Source organism: Schistocerca americana, chromosome 3 (assembly GCF_021461395.2).
Source record: "Schistocerca americana isolate TAMUIC-IGC-003095 chromosome 3, iqSchAmer2.1, whole genome shotgun sequence".
Lineage (NCBI taxonomy): Eukaryota > Metazoa > Arthropoda > Insecta > Orthoptera > Acrididae > Schistocerca > Schistocerca americana.
In genome coordinates, this window is record NC_060121.1 from 828,972,080 (window position 1) to 828,989,827 (window position 17,748).

At 34.4% G+C, this 17,748-nt stretch overlaps 1 protein-coding gene across 1 annotated transcript in view; it reads left to right on the top strand.

Moving 5' to 3' along the window:
- The window catches only part of LOC124605202 (kazrin), a 1,111,833-nt gene that overhangs the window by 1,042,641 nt on the left and 51,444 nt on the right, over window positions 1–17,748 (top strand). The window contains exon 19 of the mRNA XM_047136736.1: window positions 9,554–9,755. Coding sequence (XP_046992692.1) covers window positions 9,554–9,755 — 202 coding nt within the window. The remainder of the gene's footprint in view (window positions 1–9,553; window positions 9,756–17,748) is intronic.

Here is a 17,748-nt window from a genome sequence, read left to right on the forward strand (position 1 = left end):
AATATAATTTATGATCTTGATACAATATACCAAAAGAGTCAGTTTAATATATTCTAATGAGAAATGCTGAAAATATCAATAACTGATGCTTTTGATAAAGAGATGTTATTAATCATTTGTATGTGGCCGTGACAGAACATAATATGAGAAAACAAATAACATTGTGTTCTATGGAGCATCAAAGAATGCTTTAAGGTAGCAGCAACGAATATGTAATCTGTTTTAATTGATCAAATTTGTGGGTGTTTATCTTGAAATAGCATGAACTGTTTAAGTAAAATAATTTAAATCTGTAACTAGACAAGTAGCTATACATTTTTAAACATGTGGAATAGTCTGAAAGAATTATGTAAAAATTTAAATGTGTGTATAAAAATTGTTCTCCTTAATGCTTACAGTTAGTACCTGATTCTGACAACTGTTGAAAGGTGTTTAATGTATGTACTTGTTGTTGTCATAACTTAAGATTTTTAACTAGAATAACTGTGTTTTCACTTTACCACAAGTACACAAATTCAATTAGAACTAAATTGTTGGGAACATTTTCCATCCACTTTTTCCTTTTGTTTAATTTATTTATATTAAACCTCAGAGCAACATCCTGTGATGCCTTACACACAAATAAAAATCCACACATTTAATCATGAAACTGAAAGCATTCACCCCGTGTCATGCAACTGGAGATCCTGTGTGTCCATTAATTTCCTGGATTACTTTTGTTACTTCCTCTGTTGTTTTCCTTCTTTGCATACCTATTGATATTCCCCAGCTATCATGTGCTTAGAAAAAATATGATGCTTTCATCCTGCCTTGTGTCATTTGTATGAGTACCAAATACTCCTGGCAATGGTGGTGTAGCAGGTAGAGCATCCCCAAGGGTAAAAGAAAGCTGGGTTGATAGGCTCGCCACCTTTCCTCTCCTAGTGCCACAGTGGACAAAAGGCTGCCCTCTACTCCAACGAGGTCAGAAGCTCATTCGCGGGTTGAAAGCCACAGACTTTCTTTTATTACCAAACAGTATAACAAGCTGTATTAATTAATAATTACCTTTAGGTGGCCTTCAAAATTTCAGCACAAGCTTTTTAATTTCTTTCTAATAATTAATTCACACACTTCTCTTGGAACTTTATTGTCCAAAAACTGACAGCTTTCTTCGACCAATAATGAATTTGCAGTGAATGATGAGAAGCCCCAATCATCTAGGCTCTGACTCAATTTCTGCACTAACTACTAATCACTACACATAATTTAGTTATATATTTAAAATTATTTGCAGAATAATTCCCTACATTTCTCTTTTGGAATAGTAATTATTTAACATTTTTCGTTATAACTAAACAAAGTTCAGAAATGATGTACATAGTCATCCAGCTGCATTACTCAGCATTTTCTCCAATAAAAACTGTTCTGTTTTTAGGAGAACTGGAAATACACCACAACAATACAGTCCATATCATTATAGAACAACAACCAAGTCTTACTGCACCATGATGACAAATGCAACCCATTGCTTCATGGGGTCTGCACCACTCTGATACCTTACTGTCAACTGAATGTTTCACCAATTAGCCAAATCATATTTTTACAGTGGTCTACAAACTGCTGATTTCTGTTTGAATCCAAGAAGGAGATACACATATTGATTCATGCTGTTGCTAAGAACATTGTCATTAATTTCCTGCTGCCAAACCTCTCTACAATCACAACTACATTACAACTTTATTAAAGTTTCTTATCATAATGGAAAATTAATATCTGCCATTTTAGTTACAAATATCATTTTGTTATACAGCAGCTGAGACAATAATGCAATTAAGAGGGCTATACAAAAAGTATCCAACTTTTATTTATAAAATCATCTTTATTCAAATACAATTGTTTTACTCTAGTCACCTTCAAAGTAGCCCCCTTCAGTTTCTGTACACCTCTCCTAATGCTACTGCCACTGCTGATAGCATTGCTGCAAAGCCTCTTTTGGAAAGCCTCTTTTGGTATGGTACACTGCTTCTCCATCAGATTCTGCACAATACCTTCCCTGTTCTGAAATCTGGTCCCTTTCAGTGTCTTTTTCACTTTATGGAAAAGCCAGAGGTTACTCAATGATAGGCCAGGGGAATAGGGAGGCTGACAAACCAGATCCCATTTTGTGTTTGGCCAATAAACTAAGAATTAGTTGAGAATGATGAGCAGCTGCATTATCGCGGTGAAGGTACAAACTGCAGCCATTTGCATTTCACTGCCTCGTGGAGGTGACTCAGAACTTCTTGGCAGTACTCCTTATTGACATTAGTACCTTCTGGGGCATACTTATGATGGACCACATCACTGGATTTGAATAGATAGTCAGCATGACTTTCACGTTGCTGCCAACCTGCCTCGCCTTTTTGAGTCTCAGAGATGACGGATGCTCCCATTGTGTTGACTGGAACTTTGTTTCTGGGCCATACCCATAAACCCAGAATTCATCACCAGTGATCATTGTTTAAGAAAGTTGGGATTGATGTTCACAGAATCCAGCTTATCCTGTGCAATCTCTGAATGAAGTTGCTTCTGCTGAGTTGTTACTAATTTTGGCACAAATTTTTCTGAGATACTCCTGAGGTCCAAATCTTTCATTAAAATTGAACAAATGGCTCCAGTACCAATTTTAACCTTGTCTACAAGTTCTATGATTATGATTCGTCTATCCTGCTTCACCAGGGACCTCAAGTGATCAACAATAACCTCATTTGTGGTCATTGAGGGCATACCTAATTGTGCTTCACTCTTTACTGATGAGTGGTCATCTTTGAAGCAGTTGTACCAGTCCTTTATCTGTGTGGTACCCATTGCTTTGTCCCCAATCACTTGTCAGATATTGCAGATTATTTTAACCTGATAACTGTTAAGCTTAAAACAAAATTTGAAGTAATAATGTTCGTCCACTTTTTCTGTAATTTTATCCACAACATAAAACCTGATTACTTCAATTTACATGTGTTCACTTGTCAAGAGCTAGCCAGTGATTGGTTGTCTATACAATGAAAAAATCAGGCACACGCACTAAGTATGTGTACAAACTTAGAGTGCACATGCCCTAATACCACTGTTGGCTTAAAGAATAAAATATGAGGTTGGGTGCTCTTGTAACAGCCCTCATAGATGTGGGATGGCTCCATACTCTTCATGTAATTATTAAATATGATAGTTACCTCTTACATCTGTCATGGAAATCTATTTTTGTGACTTCAATTTTGAGTATTCCTCATTTTCAAGAAAAAAATCACATATTCAAATGAGCACACAGGCATAAATACAGTCACTGTCAGAAATTTTATTATACTATAAGTTACAGAAGAAGCAAACCAGTAATATTTTACTCAAACTCAGATTTAAAATTTAGTAAATTAGCAGATATAAATACACTTCTTTGCATTTTATCACCATAATCTGAATGGACACACATATAAACAATTCCTATCCTATCTGTTATCTTGTGTTAGTCGGAATATGTCCCACAAGGAAGTTCAGGCTAAACCTGTAAAATGCATAGAGAAAAGAATTTGTGAACTGTTGGTACTGTGAAATTGTTTTCTATGGTAAGTAGCTTCTTGCTATAACCACTCAAAAATGCTGGCAAGCAAACATTGCCTATGCATTCCTGCCTACAGATATTCTCTATCAAGGAAGTATGTTAAATCAGAAATAAGCTGTTATTTTATTCTTGAAGAAATGGAACTGGAAATGAGAGATTATCAATATATATCCTCTACATTGTGGTGCTTAACTGCTGAAATCTCTTTTAAGATACCAAATTTATTAATACAAATGGATTTATTGTTAATATGAAGTCATTTGTAAATATCTGCTATATCACAATCATTCATTAAAATAAATCAGAGTCACAGCTTAACTGAAGTATGCACCAATATATATTTTTTTAATAGTTGTAAGCAGGAGCACTAATTTTGGCAAGATTGCACAGAGAATCATTAGGTACTAAATATTTTTGCTGTTGAACACACTGTTAATTGATTTTCATTAGGGAGTTCTATTTTTCTTTCTCATTTATTATGGAAGAGAGTAGAGAATCAATATTGAAGGAAACCTTAAAATTTCATTATACAGATTGTTTATATTATATTCTGGAGGATGCTATACAGAAATTGTGTGTGTGAAATTTTAACATTCTCATTACTTAACTGAAGAGATGCTTTGAAGATGCAGTTCTGATTTTCATTCAGTACTCACTGAAAAGCTAAGGAGAAAAGAATTTTAGTGAACAAAATTAAGTATCAAGTAAAAATAAAATTGCAGGAAATGTTTCAACCTGTGTTCAAAACAATTTCTAATTTTGACTCATATTAAATGCTGTTCTCTGTAGAGACCAATAACATATTCATGGTTGTGAGCAGATATATAGTAATGTATGACCATTTTTTAAGGCCTGAAAGACTTATTTTCTTTCACTAGGATTGACACAACATGTATCACATTTTAATGTACTGTGGGATGACTTAGAAAGAATATGGTTAAAATAGTCTTGAAGTTCGTAATTTACTTTACATAAAAACTCATTTAAAATAATGAAACTGATACGTCTTTGGAAAATTGTATTAGCTCACACTGCAGCAACTAATTCAGCAATGTCATTGTGGCTAATGCTTCTTTTCTTTGGTTCTTTTTTTTTCATTTAAATGATTTACAGTTTGTAGCCTATGGACTCATTAATGTAGTTAACATGTTCTGTTTATGAAATCTGTAATTTAACCAAACATAAATGACAAGTGTAAGTAGCAACTAAAGATCATTACAGCTGACACATCATGTGTTTCATACAGCTCATCATTTATCTTTATCATTCAACACGGTACAGCATCACATACCAGGCATATAATCAACCACTGCCAAAGCTGAATACAGTAGCTGTATTCAATCCTGTGTCCACAGACACCTCTGTAGCCTAGGAGTTAGCATGCCAGTTAACTGATGTGATGGGCCTGGATTTAACTAGAAGTGACCAACTCCAATTTTTCTGTGGGGGGAAGATATAGAATGGAGTACACTCAATAAATGTAGTCCAAATGATAAACTGCTTGATAAAAGTGGCAAAATTAACATGCAGTCAGAAAGTGGAGCCAGATTGAAAGGCTTGTTAACACACTAGGAGCCACACGTTATTTATTGACCCAATGTCTGCATACATTTTAAATTTTTCTGTCAACTCATTGTTGACATAATCCCTATCAAATGTAATTACAGTATCTATAGTGTCCAAATAATAAAAGGACACAAGATCCATTTCCTGAGAACTTGCGTTTACATAATAAGCTTGAGAAATACAATGAACTGGTTTCATTAATTCAAAACAAACCTCTCCTAAAATAAGGATTTAGAACACATGCACACAGTTTGCTTAGGTTTATTTACTAGTTAACTTTTTGCATTATAGTTTCCCAAAAATAATAATGGGTTGTTAACATTTGGGTTGAAAATTATCTAACAATGTACAATAAAAAATAACAAAAAAGGATACAATGTTTCCATGTTCTGCAACTACTACTATTACATTTGCAGTTGATATAATTTCTTTTGTGATACATAAATTAGCTGGATTGCTCAAAATAATGTATTACTGCAGGAACAAAAAGCATTTTTTTTTTCTATAACAACATCCTGGAAAATTTTCTGCCAATGTGACATAATGTAACACAGTGTAAGGCTGCTCACACCAAACATTGGGAAACAAGTATTTTATGTCCTTTACTGACAATGAGAACTAACACTTCTGATGTCCATATCTTTTCCTTGACTTTATAAAATCCAAATATTACATAGAAACATCAGTTTAAGAAAGAATAACTTAATTCAAAAAGTACTGAAACATTCTTTTTCTTATAAGTTTTAGCAGTTTTCCAACTTCTAATCTCTAGAAGTTTTTTTGCCAGTTGTATGTATGTGTTGTTGATGGGACTGCTACATGTATGATGGTGTGCAATGGTCATTGATTGTCCATGTAGGAATGCACCATAAATGTAACCTGAAAACAGAAAACTCAAATTGTTTAAAGGTGAAATTATTCTCTCAGTATTTTCAGGCAACATTAACACAAAGCCATGAACAAATAATAGGAGCTACCTTTAGTGCTGGACAATCATGGTTTTCAATCATTAAAGTGTATAATTCCTAGAATATCCACATTGGAAGAATATTTTCTCATGCAAAAGGATAATTACATACCAGTAAAAGTATACCATCTGTCAGTTATTTATTTTGTAAGTCCACTCACAATATTGTATGTTTTGGTGCCTTAGTATGAATTTAATACACATAGCTGTTTTCCGTGCATTTATTTGCAGCTAAACTTCCTCATGACAACATTAGATCTACTACATGTCTGCTAGTGTGTTACACTTTTTTCATAAGTTACCTATTAGAGAAATATCTCTTGTAAGATAGCAGCACTATAATGAAACACCTTTGGTGAACATTGGGCATGTGTTGGATGGTACATGGGAAAGAGAAGGATGGAACATCCTACAGATGGTAACATCATTATGAAGCCTTTATACCACTTCTTTACCAATTATTCTACTACACAAAGATTTGATTTCTTTCTGTAGCAAGATCAATGCTACACATATATCCAGGTCTCTGCTGTCCAGTGTGCAGAATGTACCTCACAGCAGGCATATTTTCTCATGTTTATTATGTCAGCAGTTTGACCTGACATGTACCTGAAAACTGTTTTAATGTAGTCCAGACTAACCTAAAGTTATTCAGTGACCATCTTCTCCTTTTGCTAGCAGAAGTTTATTGGAGGCCTATAGTTCCTTTTAAGATGATGTCTGAAATAGTTCCACAAGTTTCTTTGGTAGGGTTCAAGCCAGGAATTTCACTGAAGATCTGAGATCTCTCCTGAAAGAATCTAAATTCAATATCTGGTTCTTCTGAAACACTGCATTCAACAGTTTTAATCCTCATGTGTTAAGGGCATCTTCAAAATGTTTGATGTAGAGCAACACTCTGTTCTCCAGGGTTCAATCATAACAATGCCATTTCATCTAATTATTGGTAATGCTCAACTGATACAATTCTACAGCTGAGGGCTCTTGCAAAAGGTTTTGAAAATTTCCATTTTAGTTTTCCCCCAGAAGTATAAAGTCAATGGGGAATTAAATAGCTCTTGCACTGGGATACAGCAAATATTGTTGTGGGTTGTTTCGTGATGATCTGGCTGGGCATTTAGAAGTCATTCAAATAGTTAAACACTATTCATCTCCTCCAGCTGTTATATGCACATCCATCAAATTTACTCTCTTGTTCTCAGTCTATAAGGAAAAGACAATGCTCTTTGAAGGACAAATGTAATTAATAAGGTACTTGTAACTGACACCCCCCCCCCCCCCCCCCCCCCAGAAACACAGGTTCAAGAACTAATTATGCAGCATTTGTCTTACCTTCAGCATTCACCAGAAGAACCTAATCTAAAGAATCTACACAATGTTTAAATGAAAGGTGTAAACAGTGTCATGTAGTCAAAACTGTCAATCACTATGCCACTTATGTATGTTGTGGCACCATGCATTTTTTGAACTTTACATGAATGGAGTGTCTAAAAGCTCTAATACCAAAGTGATTATGCTTGGATTATAGGTTAGTCTTAGTGTGTCTTGTTTATTTTAGTCACAGACTGAACATCTGTGAATGTCTGGTCACCCCAGTAACCACCTCCTACAAAGTGACTGTACTCCTTTTAGGAACAATGTACTTAGTTGCATAATGTTAGCTTGAACAATGGACTTAGTTGCACAATATTAGCTTGGTTGAGTTGTGTACACTAATTCATGGTTTCAATGATAGGCTTTCTCAATCTTTAAGTGTAATTGATACCATGTACCATACCTTCATATTTCATATAGGTGATGAAAACCATCTGAAATTAGATTAAACAATGGAAACTCCAGGTAGGAATACCATCAATGTAGGAAAAGATAGATTGCTACTTATAGCAAAGAAGACAGATCAGGTTGCAGACAGGCAAGATTAAAAGACACTCTCATGTAGCTTTCGGCCACAGTCTTTGTCAGTAAAGAGACACACACACAATATACACACATAAGCAAGCACACGTCACGCACACACAACTCTCAACTCTAGCATCTCAGACCAAGATTCTCCCTCCAACCCTAGAGTTCCATGAAAAAATTGAACTTTTTAGGCATACATTGCACCTGAAACAATGATGTCTTCTGTTCATTTTTGGCTGCGCCATTGTAAAAGAGCAGCATAATTCATCAAATGTAGATCTCTTCATGCTTTTTTGTGCAGGTGGTCCAGTACTAGAATCACACTTTCTGTTAAAATCTTTATTTTCTGCTTATTCTTTTTAGTGTCCTGAACAGTCTGCATTCCAGTAACATAATCAGCACTTAGTTTTGCAGCAGTTTCCCCCTTCTCTAATCTTTCAGTTGATTATAATTCGTTGACATGTGTTGTTTGCTTCTGCATTACAAATTTCTTTTAACTTGCTTCATTCACACTTAACATGCCAATTGACATCAAAAAACTGAGTTTGTTTTCGATGTACATGGAGCAGGCTAGGCTGGCCAATAACAATGGAAATGTTATTCTGTTGTGATGTGGCAGCCATTTAAATAATGGAAGTGGCACTTATTGTCACATGGTGTGTCATTTATTGCTATTATCCAGAGAAAAACATTGCATGTCTTTTTTTATGCACACATAATCCACAAATTGGAGAATCTGCACACAGATAATTAGGAATACACTGAAAATATACAAGCAGCAATGAAAGCTCTAAAATTTTAGAGTAATGTTAATTGCTGTGAAACTGGAGAAGGAATCTCAGAAGAATCAACCCCTGCTTTGAAATCTTGAATTATTTATGAATTCTTTCACTACTTCCTATTATTTCAGTAAATCAAGCTTCTTTACCACTCTCTCCAAAATTTCAGTTTAAATTATCCTTATCTGGTGCTTTATTTTTTGTTTTTGAATAGTTAGCAAGTGTGGCTGCATATGTACATGGAAAACAAAGCCTCCTGTGTTAATGCACACATATTTCAGAAATAGAAGAAATGTAAGAAACTATCCTCTGGACAAACAGAAAAAGATTCATAAGTTAAATTTATTATCAGCATAATAGCAATTTTGTGGGTTATAATAACCTTGCATATATTTCATGAAACTATTCATATGTTCACTTCTTGCACAGAATGAATTTCAATGCTTACAGTCTAATGTAATCACTAAACACATTATCAGGTATCATGAAGTACCTTCTTTGATGTAATCTGACTTGATGGTAAAACATTAGGAAACACTGGCCTGACACACTATTAACAGTATTCTCAGGCCACACTTGGTACTGTATGAGACCTAACATTTTATTTCCAATGTGAAACATTTGTTTGGCGTAATGATAGATCAGTTTCAATTCCCATATAAACAGGGTTTAGGTAGATATGTATTACTGTTCTCTTCATTAATTTTTAAATGACAAAAGTATTAGTTAATTTACAACCATTTTTTCTGTTTATCCATGTCTCAGAGCTGCTTTTGAGCACTTTGTGCGCGTAAGCAAGTCGGAGCGTAGGCGTGCTGAGAAGTTGGTCGGTGGGGGAAGTCTGGGGCGGAGCTTCTCTCGCTCTTACGCAGGTGGGCTGGCAGAGCGTTCATCCCCAGCTACTGAACGCCCTGGTCCTGGGCCCGCACCTGAGCAAGAGAAGGAACGCAGGCGTTCTAGTCTCAGAGTAAGCCTCAAACAGAACTATATCCCACATCTTGCTTTTAAACTACTGAAATAAGACCAGATATGTAAAAATGGCTGGTCTTTTAAGTTTTAAGTTGTGCAGCCCCACACTCATCTTGATGTTTTCCATTCACCCCCAATAAATCAGGGTTTCCCAAAATACTGCTCTCTACAGAGGAAAACTATGAAAGCAGTGGTGTGAATGACAAAAATAACATAAATACCTGGTGCTGTACTTGGTTCAGAAAGTGTATGTTGTTCGTACCCTAATATTTAAGAAAGATAAAAAATGCAAACTCTACAAAACACATCCCTTTTGGATTGTTATATATTTTAGAATAATGGTTGAGAAAACATATTTTAATAATACAAGTAAATTGCCTTTATGTTTATATAATTTTTAACTTGATTCACACAGGTTATTTCTAAAAATGACAGTTGTTAACTGCTGTTCACTCTTTGGGAACCCCTGATATCAATAATAACATTTTCCATTCACAGAAGATTTCATCAACACATATCAACACATGACTTTGTAAAAATACAGTCTCATTTAGTAAACTACTGACTTGGAATAGGATTAAACTTTAGGAATGAACAACATCACACACTGACAACTACTGTTATTACAAAAGAAAGGTCCTCACACTCCTTCATTTCTGCAAGATGCTGCTGTTACTTTTGTTGTGTGATGCATGGCTTACTTGCTTCCTTATTTGACATTGTTTTGGTTAATTGTTTCGTAAATTTGGTTGTCAATATTTTGCATCATAATGTCAACAATTATGTACATGTTCTGTTCCGCTATGCCATTTTAAGTCTTATTTCAGTAAAGAGATGTGACAAAAGTGGATGTACTTCCAATAGTTAGGATCAATGTAAATGTAGCAAAAGCTAGAGGCCAGAAGAAGCACAGTAATAGAATATTAATAATAATAATAATAATAATAATAATAATAATGTTATTTACACCAAAAGAGCATGCAAGAATTAGGCAATTTAAAACGTGTAAATAATGAACTGTGTGCTGTAAAGTATGTATCCATGGAATTAGAGTATGTAACAGCTATATTTTTTATTACCTGAACATTTAATGACAAGTGAAAACAAAATTTTGATAAAATATAATATATGGTGCTGAAAAAAACTGCCAAGTGAAAAGACTTATCACAAAATCCTTTAAAATGACAACCACATACTATGATTTGATGGAAAACTTTTTGACTTCCTTTTACACCAATAAATGAAAAGAAGTAAAGTTTCGGTTTAATGTCTCTTCAACATCAAAGTCATCAATCAAAGTGAGGAAGTATAGTTACAGTTTAATATCTCATCAATGTCAAAGTCATTAGAAATAGATCATCAGCCTGAATTGGGAAAGAGTGGGAGAGGCTCAGGAATGGGCTTGTTGAGGGACATATTAGGTTTTCACACTACAGGCATTTAGGGAAACTGCATATCTACATTGAGGGTGGTGCTACCAGTGTTTGTCCATAGCACATAACCTTCTGCAGGCTATTTCTCTACATTATAAAGTCCTGCAGCAGTAAAACAAACTTACAGCTATGTGCCACAGATGCTATGGTGTCTGGCTCTTACCATTCTCATTGTACATTTATTAGGAGTGTGCTGCTTGCCTGTGGCCTAGGAAATGAAACAGAAATATATTGCTGTGGCCCATTTCTGTTATATCAGCTCTTACATTGCTCGCTCCACATTACTGAGTACAACATATGTAATAAAATAATTTATTTGCTGTAAGAGCTGAAAACATCACAACTATCATCTTTCTTTCTCTTGTAACAAATGCACACATATTACCCACAAAAAAACTTCTAAAAATAACAATGAAAGATGTTGTACACCTGGTATGTCTTTTGTGAGATAAAAAAATCACTCCTGCTTCTGTTTTGAAAACTGGTATTTCTTTCTGGTGGTTTGAAAATTGATAGTTCTTTCTGCAAGGCTTTCGAAAAGCCCACATAAACAACCTTTTCATGAAATACAATACAGTACAGTGATTATAGGTCCCTCTTTCAGCAACATCAAAAGAGTCGGTTTTGTCATCATGAGACTATCAACAACTTTAAAATCTGAAGTAATGTTGAAGTTACTATCCATGAGCTTACTGAGAATATTTTCACCTACACTTTTTCTTTTGTGACTTACTTTATTATTTATTACGTAATTAGATAATCAGATTCTTCTGAATTGTTTATACCAGTTCATTGGCTCTTGCAGTTCATTGACATCCATTATTCAGTTTCATATTTTGTGGGTATATGTTAATATTATTGCCTCATTTTCTTATTCAAATGTTTTTCACCATCTTTCTTAATTTATTGCATGGTTGGCACATCTCACTATGTTTCACATTCATGCTGATAAGTAACATATGTTGTGCTCGTATTTGAACAAATCACCTTGTCAGTAGTCCAACAGTATTTTGTCATGTGTCTCTATCAAAATATGCTTGCTTGAAAAGCAACACCACTTTCCTTTGAAGGACCATCCATGGTCTAAAATTAGTACTATTCTGAGTGAGATGAGATTGTTCTCACATATAAAAGTAGGTGGAAGGCTACACTCAACAAAATGTATATTGTGGGCAGCATATTGAGACTGGAGATAATCCAATAATTTATTTCTTCAAAATGATTTGAAAGATAATGTATTACCCATACACCAGGCTTTAAGAAGGATTGTTACATAAAGGGGAGCTATGAAAAACATGTTACGGTCCTGTAATTGGGAAAATAAAGTAGCAATATAGCAAACATGAATAACAATGACATAGTACTAATTTTAAAAGCAAAGATGATAAGGAGGGAATATTGTGAAAAACAACAAGGAACAGTAGATATTTTAATAGGGAAGGGCCATAGGAGAAAGAAAACATGAATGAAAACAGAGTAACACATAAAATATGTTAGGTAATTGAATACAGTGGTTTGAGGAAGTACTGAGAACTGTGTAGTATACATGTTTGTGTGTGTGCATGCATTAATGTGTGTGTGTAAGTGTTGTTGTGTGGGACGGGGGGAGGGGGGGAGGGAGGGAATGCGCATGCTTAAGCATGTGCACATTTAAACCTGCACTAGAATAGATTTGCAACAGCTGTCACAAATGGAAAGAGGCCTTATATAAGTTTTATACTATTTGGATAACTTCATTTTCATCTGTAGCTGCATTTTGGAAAAGTCTCTCTGGATAAGTTTTTTATTTTTTTTTATTTTTCTCGTAGTATATCTTCTAGTCTTCCAAAATGTCGCCCTTGTTATTTGGTTGCCCATTGATTCACCTGTGTGTCATGACAAGCCAATTTCACTGAGTACTCACTCAGCTCAGACACATCTAAAAGCCTACCAATACTTGCCATTCTCATCTATAGATAGGTATCATTCAACGAAATCAAGAATGCAATAAGTGCTGACATTAGAGATGACCCCAGAAAAATCACGTCATTAATTAACAGAATTATTCTCAACCTTCACTGTTCTCTTTGCTGGATTTTCAACTTCCAAGTCATATCTTCATTACATTTATTCCCCAATCAATGCAGCATATCAGTCTCCTGCTGTCTATTTATTCTCAGTGTATGTAGCAGAATCAGTTTTATGTTTGGTACAGAAAAGTTTTAGTGTTATCAAACTTGATGTAGAAATGAGTCTACACCAATAATGTTGGTCATGTGGTTAAGGGATGCTTGTGGACAACCAAGATGCTGGAGGCAGATCTATAAGAAATCAAAGATTTACTTTCCCATTAGGTACCAGTCAATATCAGTTTGAAGATTTCATTCTCCATTTTGAATCTGGTATCTCATGATTTCAATTTCAGCTAGGAGCCTGCCTATTACTTCTGTAAAATATCTTTGTCAGTGTTCTTACTCATGTCTTCTTTCTTCACTAATTTTCACTTACTGACTTCTCTTATATTTTTATCTTTTACTGATCTCTGGTCCTCAGTTACACATACTATCATACTGAAAATTTTCACATTAGGTCCATCTGTGTGTAACTGAATAAAACCAGTTTTATCTTTCTATAAATATTTTGCATTAATTTTTGAAAAGCGTCATCAGTGGTCTAAAATATACATATATTATATGTATATTATTTTGTTTTACGTGTTTACAACCTCTCCAGTTAGAAACAGTTCCCACTGGGACTTCTTAATCTGAAATCATAGTGTCTAGTGTGTAAAACAAAATAGTATACATATAAATAAGTACCAGTATATATTACTGACTAATAATGGTCTTATTACAGACTACTAATGATTGCATGATAAATTGATTTTATTCACGTGCACATAGAGAAACCTAACATGAGAATTACCAGTCCTTGTCTTTTCTTCATTGGATTTCATCCATCAGGTCTCAACTGAATTCAAGTTCCTCTATTCAAATGTAGCGTATCACTTTTTTCCTTCTCTTCCCTTTAATCTCTCACCCACAATTTATATAAATTTTTCTTGTTACCTGGAACTTCTCTACATACGTATTGGTCTGATATTCTCTTACTTCACATCAGATGAGATTACACATATTATATCAAATTCACTTGGCCAATACCCCAATCAAGCACTTGTTCATACTCAGTAAATTGCTTATTATTCAGATGTTGTCCCAACAACCATACCTAAAAAGTTCAACTTTGAAATATATAATATATGTATTTAAGGCATCAGAGTTAACATATTAATCAGTGAAACATATTAACTGCTGTTTCTTTTGTTTTACGGTTGTAACTTCCCTTGGTTTTTCTTTTACTGACAGTATTAAATATGAAGTACAAGACAGCATTACCTTTTACATTGTCTTCAAGCCAGTGATAGTAATAAAAGCTATTGCAAAGTGCCTCACAGAAATAAAACTGTGTAACAAGAGAAATGTGCTATGAATTGCCTAAAATATATGCCCATGGGAAATATTCACTACTGTGTGGATGCTTTTCGAGACTTTCCCACAATCACACAAACATACAGTAACAATGTGTACAACAAAACTGTTCATTCACATACAAATATTTCACAAGATTTATAGTTTCAATGATAAATGCTGTTTTCAAAAAATGTAACTGCAAACTATGAAAAAATAACTGAATGTAACAGACACAAAATTATATGAACTATTACTTTTTTTAAATCCACACAAACCTAGAGCACTTTAATGACAGATTTACTCTAAATGTACTGAACTGGGTGACCTACCTCTTGATTCTCTCAATCTTCTATTGCTGTAGTTAGGTGTCTGTGCATTGCCAGCAGTTTTATTAAATCTGTCTCAGGGTACTGCTATTGATACCTGCAGTGTCATGCAGTTGAGGTGATATTATCAGTTTCTTATTTTCCAGCAGACAAACATCAGGACTCATAAACAATAAATACACAAATATTTTGTAAATAATTTGTCACAAAAACAGAGAGGCATGAACCACGTTTTATGATAATCTTTCTAACTCATCCCATTGTAATGATTACATGTTTTGTCACCATTAGAATAGTGTATCCCTAATTCCCACCTAAAATAGGCAAATCTGAAGATTCAGATATATATACAACATTTTCTGAAAGTCTTGTTCAGTGTATATGTAACATACGAAAATCACAAGTAAGATGTGCCACTTGTCTGATCATATAAAGCAGAGAAGAAATTATTACTGGTTTATGCACCCTGCTTCCAGTGGGAATTATGGATATGTCTTAAAGATATAATGATGGACAGAAAAGAATTCTACCATTAACTTATTATTTTCCACTGTTAAATATATAGAATGTGACCTACTTTCTGTAAATATTGGTATGTAATTAAGAGTCATTCAAAGAGAATATAAAAATATATTTAAAAATAATTATTTGGGTTTTATTACACAACTGATTACACAATGATTGTGTTAGAGAGCTTAATAGGTAATTACAATAATGGGAAGATCATCTCAGTCTGTAAATAATCACTGAGAGAACAGGTCACTGCCCACCTTGAGGAGAAATCAATGTATAAAACAATGATTAATGTTTTCATGTTTCCAACCTACTTCAGAGCAGAAAATTTATGCATGTAGAAACACAAATATGTAATACACATTCGTTTTCACTAATCTGAAAATAAGGAAATTCTTGTAAACAATTACTGACATGACAGACCACTATTCATTTCAAAGAAGAGGCAGGAAGATAAGAAGTGTAAACTACATCTCTGTTGTGTGGGAACATAAAAGTTATCAAGCTTTTCGCTCTTCACTGCCTTTTCTGTATATATTTATTCCTTATCGCTTCATCTTTAATGTGAGTTTTGTAAATAAGATAACTGAAAGGACAATTTATATTTTTACTGAAGAATACTTGTACAGGAAGTAATTAATGATTTCAGTGGTAAGAAAAGCAATTTACAGGCTGTTTTAAAATATTTAGTGTATTTCAGAATGTCTTCCCACTCTAAAGCAGAGTGTACTCTGTTTTGAAACCTGGCAGATTGAAACTGCTGCCAGGCTGAGACTAAACATTTGCGAACAATACTCTTATGACTGAGACATCCAGACGTAACTCATAACCCACCCACTCAACTTTACTTTAGCCAATATTTCTCGTCTACTTCCAAACTCCACAGCAGTTCTCCTGCATAGCTTGCAGAACTAGTACTCCTGTAAGAAAGGATATTGTGAAGAAATTGCTTAGCCACAGTCTAGGGGATTGTTTCCGTAATGAATCATTCCCTCTCCTGGTCTGGCTCACAGTAAACATCTATCAGGAAGTTTCAAAACAACATACACTCCACTACAGACTAAAGAGTGAAAAATACATTATGGAAACAATACCATAGTTTGTGGCTAATCCAGTTCACTGTATTATCCTTCCTTCTAGAAGGGCTAGTCTCACAAGGCATGTAGACAAATTTCTGTCACAAGGCATGCTGGAGAACTTCATGAAGTTTGTAAGGTAGGAGAAATGTACTGTTGGAAGTGAAGCTGTGTGAGCATGTCATGAGCTGTGTCTGTAAATATCAGTTGGTACCAGCACTGCCCACAAAAGGCAAGGCCTCAAGTTCGAATCTCAGCCTGGCACATAGTTTTAATTTGCCAGGAAGTTTCATGTTTACCATGCGTTTGTTAGTTGTCCCAGAAAAATTAAGTCTCTTAGTTCCATTACTGGACATAGATATAGAGATAAAACTGTCAGCATTTTAGTCCTAAATGAAAAGTACATCAATTCTGTTATCTCCAGAAATGGGATTTGTCATAATTATTCAAGCAGTATCAGTTAATAATAAGTGCATATACTCTTTGTCATCCAGGAATATGGAGATACAACCCGGAAAGCTTTAGAGAAGTACTGAAAACTTGCCTTTTTTTTCCTTTCCTTTTTTTGTACTGATACAAATCTTTCTACCTTTTTAGCATGTAACATAGAAACAATGCATTTTTTTAGTAACATCATTAAATGAGAATAAATTCCCTGCAATTTTGATCATAATAACTTTTCGGACTACTGTGCAGTTTTATAGCAAATGCTTATGTCAATGAATCACTGCTTTCCACTGTCGAACTTATTTATCATTTCTTCTCTAATGTATGCAATGAAGTCAATAGGACTGTTCATTAGTTTCTCTGAAAATTATTAAAAATTCTTTGAGTAACTGCTGAATGATAATGAAGAATTTGAAAAGTTGTAGACATAAAGTATTCAATGAAATGTGTGCATATAAAATGTTATTAATATTACTTGTTATGAGCAGTAGATGGCTAGAACTTCAGGGGCTAAATATTTCTATCAAAGTAGTCTTTATTCTGGAAGGTTTGAGCTGCTCGGGGATCTCTTCCTCAAAAGTGTCATGGTTGCCTGTATATATGTATAAACTGTGCACAGCAGTTCCTTCAGGCAACTCCCTTTTTTTACAAAACCTATTATTCTTATGAGTCATTGGGAAATTGAATCCAAAAAGTCTTATGACAACATTAGAAAATTGGCAGTCAGAATGTCGACTTGCCTTCAAC